General features: G+C 35.6%; 1 protein-coding gene across 1 annotated transcript in view; it reads right to left on the minus strand.

Moving 5' to 3' along the window:
- Window positions 1–992: 992 nt before the first annotated feature.
- LOC149798509 (uncharacterized) overlaps window positions 993–12,134 on the minus strand; it is an 83,636-nt gene continuing 72,494 nt past the window's right edge. Inside the window, exons 18-19 of the mRNA XM_089957118.1 lie at window positions 1,959–2,072; window positions 993–1,060 (exon numbers count right to left, since the gene is read on the minus strand). Of these exons, the coding sequence (XP_089813244.1) occupies window positions 993–1,060; window positions 1,959–2,072 (182 nt within the window). The remainder of the gene's footprint in view (window positions 1,061–1,958; window positions 2,073–12,134) is intronic.

Here is a 12,134-nt window from a genome sequence, read left to right on the forward strand (position 1 = left end):
CAATTTAGGACCATGCGAACCACATTAGCTCAAGAAGAACACAGTAAAAATATAATACGCCGATAAGTATATTTAGCCGTCCCCTTAATACAATTTGATTAGATTATATTATGTACCGTTTCGCTCAACCAAATAGTTGCAAAATCAAATTAAAGGATGAATTGACGTCTTCCGTGTATACCAGCTTTTAAACAAACACAATGATAGTAGGGATACTGCATGGACAAAAATAAATGCATCTTGACTGATAATCTTGGTTTAAGGCTTAATAACATTTTTGATTTTAATATACAATGTATCCAAGATGAAGTGCATAAGAATTTAGTCACAATTGAATGCTGCGCGCATTTCATTATGAACAGAAGGCAAGTAATAACTTTACCTTCTGTGCAGTTCCTGCCCATCCAACCGCTTGTACAGTTGCACGTGTATGAACCCATGGTGTTTACGCATGTAGCGTTATTTCCACATGGCGAAATGTTGCATTCATTTATGTCTGAAACGAAAGACAAGTCACTTTCAGGTAATTAAGTGCTGAATGTTGTCGTTTTCGTTTATGTCTTACATAAATATATACAGGTGTGACTAAGTCAGTCCAACTTTCCATTATGACTTTGTGCGCCCCAAATAATGAAATTTACAAGCCAAGTCATTTTTAAGATTGTACTTGATAACATTAGGACACAGACACGAGGGCTCACAGAAGTTAGTGGTTTCTCTTGATAGAACAGTAAACATCGGATCTTCATATATTATCTGAGTATACGTGTATATTATACGTTCCTACCGAATGCCTTAAGAATAAAAGCTGGCGAATAGAGAGTAGCAGAGGTGTTTGTATTTGAATATTGTAATGAGAATTGATCTGCATAGAATATCATTTGGAAACCCTCTTTTCTGCATGAAACCTGGAATGTATAAAGAGAGCACAATAAGTCGATAAAACCCCATTTCAGTTATTACCCATCCAACCGTTTAAAGAGTTGCATAGCCTAGGAACCGTTAAAGCTCTTGCAAGTTCCATTATTTCCATATGGTGAACTAGCACATATATTCAGAACTGAAATGTTCATTGTTTACATTAACTCTACTTGCTTTTGAGTGCCGTATATGCTCTTTTCCTCTCTACTATGTATGTCAGATAGAATTGTTTTGGAACAGACTTTTTTCTGTTACAGTGTTTCCCGGAATACAGGTTCCTCGCAATTGCCAGCCGTAGTGAATTCCAAAACGCAGCAACAACACAATAACAAAACAAATAACACCGATGTCTATATTCAGTCTTCGACTAAATGCAATTTGAGCACATTGTATGTGAAGCATCTGTTTGGTAAATGAAACAAACGCAAAGCCAAATTAAAGCCTTAAGTCATAACTTAAACTCGTACAAATTCGAACAGAACTACAATTATGCTTGTGTTATATTATGCCCAAGCCATATAGTCTATCGGTATTTGTGAATGCTTTATCATTGATCAGAAAATGTTTACTAGCCTGTAGAGTCGTTGAAAACATAGCATCTTTATTAATTTATGCAACGAAGCATGTACCAATTGCAAGCCTTACGACATTGACTTTTATTTTTACCTGGTTTCATTTCAATTAAATTTCCCACATGGTTTCTGGTCAGAGTTTGTTCTTCAGCAGAATATGTACGCTTGTTCAGGCTCATTAACAAGATAAATGTTACGATTAGAAACCATAAGTTCATTCCACAGTTTTAATCGCAAATTTGTCAAAGCCAATTTGGGAATAGACTACATTAACACCATTCTTCCTCTTCAGTGGTATACACCAAAATTCTAATAAACGCATGTTGACTGATAATCCTTGTTTTAAGCCTTAATAACATTTTCGATTTTATATACAAGGCATCCAAGATGCAGTGCGCAAGAATTTAGTCACATTTGAATACTGCGCTCATTCCGTTATGAACAGAACGCAAGGAATAACTGTACCTTCTGTGCAGTTCCTGCCCATCCAACCGCTTGTACAGTTGCACGTGTATGAACCCATGGTGTTTACGCATGTAGCGTTATTTCCACATGTCGAAATGTTGCATTCATTTATGTCTGAAATGAAAGACAGGTCACCTTCAGGTAATTAGGTGCTGAATGTTTTCGTTTTCGTTTATGTCTTACATAAATATATACGGGTGTGACTAAGTCGGTCCAACTTTACATTATGACATTGTGCGCCCTGAAAAACGCAATTTACAAGCCCAGTCGATTTTAAGATTGTACTTGTTAACATGGGAACACAGACACGAGCATGGAGCGAGGGCTCACAAAAGTTAATGGTTTCTCTTGATAGAACAGTAATCGTCGTATCTTCATATATTATCTGAGTATACGTGTATATTATACGCTCCTGCAGAATGCCTTAAGAATAAAAGCTGGCGAATAGAGAGTAACAGAGGTGTTTGTATTTGAATATTGTAATGAGAATTGTTCTGCATAGAATATCATTTGGAACGCCCCTTTTGTGCATGAAAGCTGGAATGTATAAATAGAGCACAATCCGCCGGTATAACTGCATAGCAGTTACTACCCATCCAACCGTTTGAAGAGTTGCATAGCCTAGGAACTGCTAGGGTTAGTGCAAGTTCCATTATTTCCACATGGTGAACTAGCACATACGATCAGAAATGAAATGTTGATTGTTTAGATTAACTCGACCTACTTTTGAGTTCCGTATATGCTCTTTTCCTCTCTACTTTGTATATCAGATAGAATTGTTTTGGAACAGACTTTTTTCTGTTACAGTGTTTCCCGGAATACAGGTTCCTCGTAATTGCCAGCTGTAGTGAATTCCAAAACGCAGGAACAAACACAATGACAAAATAAATGACAACGATGTCTATATTCAGTCTTCAACTAAATGCAATTTGAACACATTGTATGTGAAGCATCCGTTTTGGTAAATGAAACAAACGCAAAGCCAAATTAAAGGCTTAATTCATAACTTAAACGCGTACAAATTCGGACAGAACGACAATTATGCTAGTGTTATATTATTGTATCCCTATTTGTGAATGTTTTATCATTGCTCAGAAAGTGTGTACTAGCCTGTAGAGTCGTTGAAACATACCATCTTTATTCATTTATGCAACGAAGCATGTACCAGCAGAAAGCCTTTCGATATTGACTTTTATTTTTATCTGGCTTCATTTCAATTAAATTTCCCACATGGTTTCTGGTCATAGTTTGTTCTTCAGCAGAAAATTTGCTTGTTCCGGCTTATAAACAAGATAAATATTACGATTAGAGACAACAATTTCATTTCACATTTTGAGTCGCAAATTTGTCAAAGTCAGTCTGAAAATAGACTACATTAAAACCATTCTTCCTCCTCAATGGTATACACCAGAATTCTAATAAACGCATGTTGACTGATAATGCTGGTTTAAGCCTTAATGACATTTTCGATTTTAATATACAAGGTATCCAAGATGCAGTGTGCAAGAATTTAGTCACATTTGACTTCTGCGCTCATTCCTAACGATTCAAAAACGTTTTGAAAGAAACATTATGAACAAAACAGAATCAAAAAATTTACCTTCTGCGCAATTCCTGCCGATCCAACGGCTTTTACAGTTGCACTGGTATGAACCAGTGGTGTTAATGCATGTAGCGTTATGTCCACATGGTGAAATGTTGCATTCGTTTATGTCAGAAACGAAAAACAAATCAAAATACCCAAATTAGTTGATTGTAGGTGTCTTTTTTATTTTTCTTTCTTATATAAAAATTTGCAGGTTTCACTTAGTCGAAACCGAAACCAAAATTATATTATAATTTTGTTGTCTCTGCATACTGCAATTTATAAGCCCAATCGTATTTAATATTGTGATTCGTAGCGTTAGGACACTGGCACCCTCATGCAGTGAAGGCTGAAAGGGACAGTTGTCAACTCTACATTACTTTGTGAGTATATTATCTTCATATCAGAGTATACGTGAATGCTACACGTTTCTATATAAATCCCTAAGGACAAAAGCTCACACCCGAACGAATTGCAAAACTGATTAGCATTGGATATCATAATGTGGTTTGATATGCATGGTATATCACATTTACGCGGTATATGTATATGAAAGCTGATATTTATTAACATAGGACAACACTCGGTCATAACTCCCGTGCAGTTCCTACTCATGCAAATGTTTAAAGAGTTGCACTCATATGATCCGTTCCTGTTTGTGAAAGTTGCATTATTTCCACACGGGGAAATTATAACAAACATTCTGTGATGTAACGTTGATTTTATACATTATTTGTGCTTTTTCTGAGTGTCATTTATGCTCTTGTCCTCTTCATTATGCATAACAGAACGGAACGTTTAGGAGTAATTTTGGTTTGCTAGAATGTTTCCCAGAAGACAGTTTCCTCGCTCTTTGGAACCTTACCAAATCCAGACCGGCAGGAACAATTCAGTAACAAAATAAATGATGCCAATATCTATATTCAAGCGCCCACTAAATAGAACTTAAACATGTTGTATTTTGAAAATCTATTAGGTAAACGAAACAAACGCAAGGTCAAATTAAAATCTGAGTTCCCAATTTACGCCTGTACAAAGTCGCCCTAAACCATAATGATGGTATTAAGATATTATGGACAAGTCGTATGCATCCTCGATGCTCGTCAATGCTTTCACGTTGCTCAACAAGTATATATAAACACGTAGACACACTGAAAACCTATCGTATTTATTCTTAGATGTAACAAAGCATGTATTAGTAGGAATGATTTAGAGAATCACTTTGAAATTTTATTTTATGTCAGTCATTTTCTTGTCCTGGTTATATTCAGTTCGACGTTTGTATTTTGGTCGAAAAAGAAGAGTTCCAACGGCTTATAAGCATCTTATATTTTACGTTTTGAAGCCCAAGATTCCTTTCACATGTTAATTCGCAAATTTGTGAAATTAAATTTTAACATAAACTACATTGATCAAACTCATCCCTTTCAACTGTTCAAATGGAATTTCCCATATGTGTATTTTACCATAAAACCTTGCTTTAAGCATTAGTACTAATATTCCAATAAAATATATAAGTATACAAAATGCCGTCCGAAAGATCTGAAATTTTCGCTCTTCACGTGTTTAAAGAATAAAACAACCTATACAAAACATAACATTTAAGCAAAATTTACATTAGGAAAATAACGCAATAGTATTACCTTCTGTGCAGTTCTTGCCAGTCCAACCGCTAGTACAGTTGCATATGTATGAACCAATGATGTTTGTGCATGTACCGTTATTTCCACATGGTGAAAAGCTGCATTCATTTATGTCTGAAACAACAAACAGGTCACATTCAGCTCATTAGTTACTGAGTGGTTTCTTTTTCTGCTTTCTCCTTATATTAATATATGCAGCTGTTACTCAGCCGGAACCGACATTACATCACGGATTTGTCCGTTTTGCATAGTGCATGTTCAAAACTTAATTCATTTTAAGGTTGCACCTGATAACGTTAGAACACATGCACAACAACATGCCATAGATTAATAAGATTTCTTGACTGCGTAAATGTTTAAACAATTTATCCTCATATATTTTCTGAGTATCAGTGTATGCTATAATCTGCTACAGATATGCTCTGCGAAATAAATCTAACACGAAATGAGCAGCAAAATAGATTGTCCTTGAATTTCATTATGCGTTCGTTTCAACAAAGCACTTCTTTTAAAAACATTACATGTGCATGAAAGCATGGATTTATAAATATAAGAAAATCAACAGCTGTACCTTCCGTGCAGTTCCTACCCATCCATCCGTTTAAGCAATTGCATACATATGAACCGTTGGTGATCGTGCATGTTGCGTTATTTCCACATGGTGAACTAATACATACATTTAGGGCTGAAATGTAGATTGTATACATTATGACTACTAGGTGATCAGTCTTAAATATTATCTCTTCCTCTGAACTAAGCATATCAGGTAGAATTACATCGAAATCCTCGTTCATTTCTTCCTGCGCTTCCAGGAATAGAGTTGCCTTGCAATTTAGGACCATGCGAACCACATTAGCTCAAGAAGAACACAGTAAAAATATAATACGCCGATAAGTATATTTAGCCGTCCCCTTAATACAATTTGATTAGATTATATTATGTACCGTTTCGCTCAACCAAATAGTTGCAAAATCAAATTAAAGGATGAATTGACGTCTTCCGTGTATACCAGCTTTTAAACAAACACAATGATAGTAGGGATACTGCATGGACAAAAATAAATGCATCTTGACTGATAATCTTGGTTTAAGGCTTAATAACATTTTTGATTTTAATATACAATGTATCCAAGATGAAGTGCATAAGAATTTAGTCACAATTGAATGCTGCGCGCATTTCATTATGAACAGAAGGCAAGTAATAACTTTACCTTCTGTGCAGTTCCTGCCCATCCAACCGCTTGTACAGTTGCACGTGTATGAACCCATGGTGTTTACGCATGTAGCGTTATTTCCACATGGCGAAATGTTGCATTCATTTATGTCTGAAACGAAAGACAAGTCACTTTCAGGTAATTAAGTGCTGAATGTTGTCGTTTTCGTTTATGTCTTACATAAATATATACAGGTGTGACTAAGTCAGTCCAACTTTCCATTATGACTTTGTGCGCCCCAAATAATGAAATTTACAAGCCAAGTCATTTTTAAGATTGTACTTGATAACATTAGGACACAGACACGAGGGCTCACAGAAGTTAGTGGTTTCTCTTGATAGAACAGTAAACATCGGATCTTCATATATTATCTGAGTATACGTGTATATTATACGTTCCTACCGAATGCCTTAAGAATAAAAGCTGGCGAATAGAGAGTAGCAGAGGTGTTTGTATTTGAATATTGTAATGAGAATTGATCTGCATAGAATATTATTTGGAAACCCTCTTTTCTGCATGAAACCTGGAATGTATAAAGAGAGTACAATCAGTCGATAAAACCCCATTTCAGTTATTACCCATCCAACCGTTTAAAGAGTTGCATAGCCTAGGAACCGTTAAGGCTCTTGCAAGTTCCATTATTTCCATATGGTGAACTAGCACATATATTCAGAACTGAAATGTTCATTTTTACATTAACTCTACTTGCTTTTGAGTGCCGTATATGCTCTTTTCCTCTCTACTATGTATGTCAGATAGAATTGTTTTGGAACAGACTTTTTTCTGTTACAGTGTTTCCCGGAATACAGGTTCCTCGCAATTGCCAGCCGTAGTGAATTCCAAAACGCAGCAACAACACAATAACAAAACAAATAACACCGATGTCTATATTCAGTCTTCAACTAAATGCAATTTGAGCACATTGTATGTGAAGCATCTGTTTGGTAAATGAAACAAACGCAAAGCCAAATTAAAGCCTTAAGTCATAACTTAAACTCGTACAAATTCGAACAGAACTACAATTATGCTTGTGTTATATTATGCCCAAGCCATATAGTCTATCGGTATTTGTGAATGCTTTATCATTGATCAGAAAATGTTTACTAGCCTGTAGAGTCGTTGAAAACATAGCATCTTTATTAATTTATGCAACGAAGCATGTACCAATTGCAAGCCTTACGACATTGACTTTTATTTTTACCTGGTTTCATTTCAATTAAATTTCCCACATGGTTTCTGGTCAGAGTTTGTTCTTCAGCAGAATATGTACGCTTGTTCAGGCTCATTAACAAGATAAATGTTACGATTAGAAACCATAAGTTCATTCCACAGTTTTAATCGCAAATTTGTCAAAGCCAATTTGGGAATAGACTACATTAACACCATTCTTCCTCTTCAGTGGTATACACCAAAATTCTAATAAACGCATGTTGACTGATAATCCTTGTTTTAAGCCTTAATAACATTTTCGATTTTATATACAAGGCATCCAAGATGCAGTGCGCAAGAATTTAGTCACATTTGAATACTGCGCTCATTCCGTTATGAACAGAACGCAAGGAATAACTGTACCTTCTGTGCAGTTCCTGCCCATCCAACCGCTTGTACAGTTGCACGTGTATGAACCCATGGTGTTTACGCATGTAGCGTTATTTCCACATGTCGAAATGTTGCATTCATTTATGTCTGAAATGAAAGACAGGTCACCTTCAGGTAATTAGGTGCTGAATGTTTTCGTTTTCGTTTATGTCTTACATAAATATATACGGGTGTGACTAAGTCGGTCCAACTTTACATTATGACATTGTGCGCCCTGAAAAACGCAATTTACAAGCCCAGTCGATTTTAAGATTGTACTTGTTAACATGGGAACACAGACACGAGCATGGAGCGAGGGCTCACAAAAGTTAATGGTTTCTCTTGATAGAACAGTAATCGTCGTATCTTCATATATTATCTGAGTATACGTGTATATTATACGTTCCTGCAGAATGCCTTAAGAATAAAAGCTGGCGAATAGAGAGTAACAGAGGTGTTTGTATTTGAATATTGTAATGAGAATTGTTTTGCATAGAATATCATTTGGAACGCCCCTTTTGTGCATGAAAGCTGGAATGTATAAATAGAGCACAATCCGCCGGTATAACTGCATAGCAGTTACTACCCATCCAACCGTTTGAAGAGTTGCATAGCCTAGGAACTGCTAGGGTTAGTGCAAGTTCCATTATTTCCACATGGTGAACTAGCAGATACGTTCAGAAATGAAATGTTGATTGTTTAGATTAACTCTACCTACTTTTGAGTTCCGTATATGCTCTTTTCCTCTCTACTTTGTATATCAGATAGAATTGTTTTGGAACAGACTTTTTTCTGTTACAGTGTTTCCCGGAATACAGGTTCCTCGTAATTGCCAGCTGTAGTGAATTCCAAAACGCAGGAACAAACACAATGACAAAATAAATGACAACGATGTCTATATTCAGTCTTCAACTAAATGCAATTTGAACACATTGTATGTGAAGCATCCGTTTTGGTAAATGAAACAAACGCAAAGCCAAATTAAAGGCTTAATTCATAACTTAAACGCGTACAAATTCGGACAGAACGACAATTATGCTAGTGTTATATTATTGTATCCCTATTTGTGAATGTTTTATCATTGCTCAGAAAGTGTGTACTAGCCTGTAGAGTCGTTGAAACATACCATCTTTATTCATTTATGCAACGAAGCATGTACCAGCAGAAAGCCTTTCGATATTGACTTTTATTTTTATCTGGCTTCATTTCAATTAAATTTCCCACATGGTTTCTGGTCATAGTTTGTTCTTCAGCAGAAAATTTGCTTGTTCCGGCTTATAAACAAGATAAATATTACGATTAGAGACAACAATTTCATTTCACATTTTGAGTCGCAAATTTGTCAAAGTCAGTCTGAAAATAGACTACATTAAAACCATTCTTCCTCCTCAATGGTATACACCAGAATTCTAATAAACGCATGTTGACTGATAATGCTGGTTTAAGCCTTAATGACATTTTCGATTTTAATATACAAGGTATCCAAGATGCAGTGTGCAAGAATTTAGTCACATTTGACTTCTGCGCTCATTCCTAACGATTCAAAAACGTTTTGAAAGAAACATTATGAACAAAACAGAAGCAAAAAATTTACCTTCTGCGCAATTCCTGCCGATCCAACGGCTTTTACAGTTGCACTGGTATGAACCAGTGGTGTTAATGCATGTAGCGTTATGTCCACATGGTGAAATGTTGCATTCGTTTATGTCAGAAACGAAAAACAAATCAAAATACCCAAATTAGTTGATTGTAGGTGTCTTTTTTATTTTTCTTTCTTATGTAAAAATTTGCAGGTTTCACTTAGTCGAAACCGAAACCAAAATTATATTATAATTTTGTTGTCTCTGCATACTGCAATTTATAAGCCCAATCGTGTTTAATATTGTGAATCGTAGCGTTAGGACACTGGCACCCTCATGCAGTGAAGGCTGAAAGGGACAGTTGTCAACTCTACATTACTTTGTGAGTATATTATCTTCATATCAGAGTATACGTGAATACTACACGTTTCTATATAAATCCCTAAGGACAAAAGCTCACACCCGAACGAATTGCAAAACTGATTAGCATTGGATATCATAATGTGGTTTGATATGCATGGTATATCACATTTACGCGGTATATGTATATGAAAGCTGATATTTATTAACATAGGACAACACTCGGTCATAACTCCCGTGCAGTTCCTACTCATGCAAATGTTTAAAGAGTTGCACTCATATGATCCGTTCCTGTTTGTGAAAGTTGCATTATTTCCACACGGGGAAATTATAACAAACATTCTGTGATGTAACGTTGATTTTATACATTATTTGTGCTTTTTCTGAGTGTCATTTATGCTCTTGTCCTCTTCATTATGCATAACAGAACGGAACGTTTAGGAGTAATTTTGGTTTGCTAGAATGTTTCCCAGAAGACAGTTTCCTCGCTCTTTGGAACCTTACCAAACCCAGACCGGCAGGAACAATTCAGTAACAAAATAAATGATGCCAATATCTATATTCAAGCGCCCACTAAATAGAACTTAAACATGTTGTATTTTGAAAATCTATTAGGTAAACGAAACAAACGCAAGGTCAAATTAAAATCTGAGTTCCCAATTTACGCCTGTACAAAGTCGCCCTAAACCATAATGATGGTATTAAGATATTATGGACAAGTCGTATGCATCCTCGATGCTCGTCAATGCTTTCACGTTGCTCAACAAGTATATATAAACACGTAGACACACTGAAAACCTATCGTATTTATTCTTAGATGTAACAAAGCATGTATTAGTAGGAATGATTTAGAGAATCACTTTGAAATTTTATTTTATGTCAGTCATTTTCTTGTCCTGGTTATATTCAGTTCGACGTTTGTATTTTGGTCGAAAAAGAAGAGTTCCAACGGCTTATAAGCATCTTATATTTTACGTTTTGAAGCCCAAGATTCCTTTCACATGTTAATTCGCAAATTTGTGAAATTAAATTTTAACATAAACTACATTGATCAAACTCATCCCTTTCAACTGTTCAAATGGAATTTCCCATATGTGTATTTTACCATAAAACCTTGCTTTAAGCATTAGTACTAATATTCCAATAAAATATATAAGTATACAAAATGCCGTCCGAAAGATCTGAAATTTTCGCTCTTCACGTGTTTAAAGAATAAAACAACCTATACAAAACATAACATTTAAGCAAAATTTACATTAGGAAAATAACGCAATAGTATTACCTTCTGTGCAGTTCTTGCCAGTCCAACCGCTAGTACAGTTGCATATGTATGAACCAATGATGTTTGTGCATGTACCGTTATTTCCACATGGTGAAAAGCTGCATTCATTTATGTCTGAAACAACAAACAGGTCACATTCAGCTCATTAGTTACTGAGTGGTTTCTTTTTCTGCTTTCTCCTTATATTAATATATGCAGCTGTTACTCAGCCGGAACCGACATTACATCACGGATTTGTCCGTTTTGCATAGTGCATGTTCAAAACTTAATTCATTTTAAGGTTGCACCTGATAACGTTAGAACACATGCACAACAACATGCCATAGATTAATAAGATTTCTTGACTGCGTAAATGTTTAAACAATTTATCCTCATATATTTTCTGAGTATCAGTGTATGCTATAATCTGCTACAGATATGCTCTGCGAAATAAATCTAACACGAAATGAGCAGCAAAATAGATTGTCCTTGAATTTCATTATGCGTTCGTTTCAACAAAGCACTTCTTTTAAAAACATTACATGTGCATGAAAGCATGGATTTATAAATATAAGAAAATCAACAGCTGTACCTTCCGTGCAGTTCCTACCCATCCATCCGTTTAAGCAATTGCATACATATGAACCGTTGGTGATCGTGCATGTTGCGTTATTTCCACATGGTGAACTAATACATACATTCAGGGCTGAAATGTAGATTGTATACATTACGACTACTAGGTGATCAGTCTTAAATATTATCTCTTCCTCTGAACTAAGCATATCAGGTAGAATTACATCGAAATCCTCGTTCATTTCTTCCTGCGCTTCCAGGAATAGAGTTGCCTTGCAATTTAGGACCATGCGAACCACATTAGCTCAAGAAGAACACAGTAAAAATATAATACGCCGATAAGTATATTTAGCCGTCCCCTTAATACAATTTGATTAGATTAT

The sequence above is a fragment of the Sinohyriopsis cumingii genome, chromosome 5 (genome assembly GCF_028554795.1).
Source record: "Sinohyriopsis cumingii isolate HCF-2022 chromosome 5, ASM2855479v2, whole genome shotgun sequence".
NCBI classification, from domain to species: Eukaryota; Metazoa; Mollusca; class Bivalvia; order Unionida; family Unionidae; genus Sinohyriopsis; species Sinohyriopsis cumingii.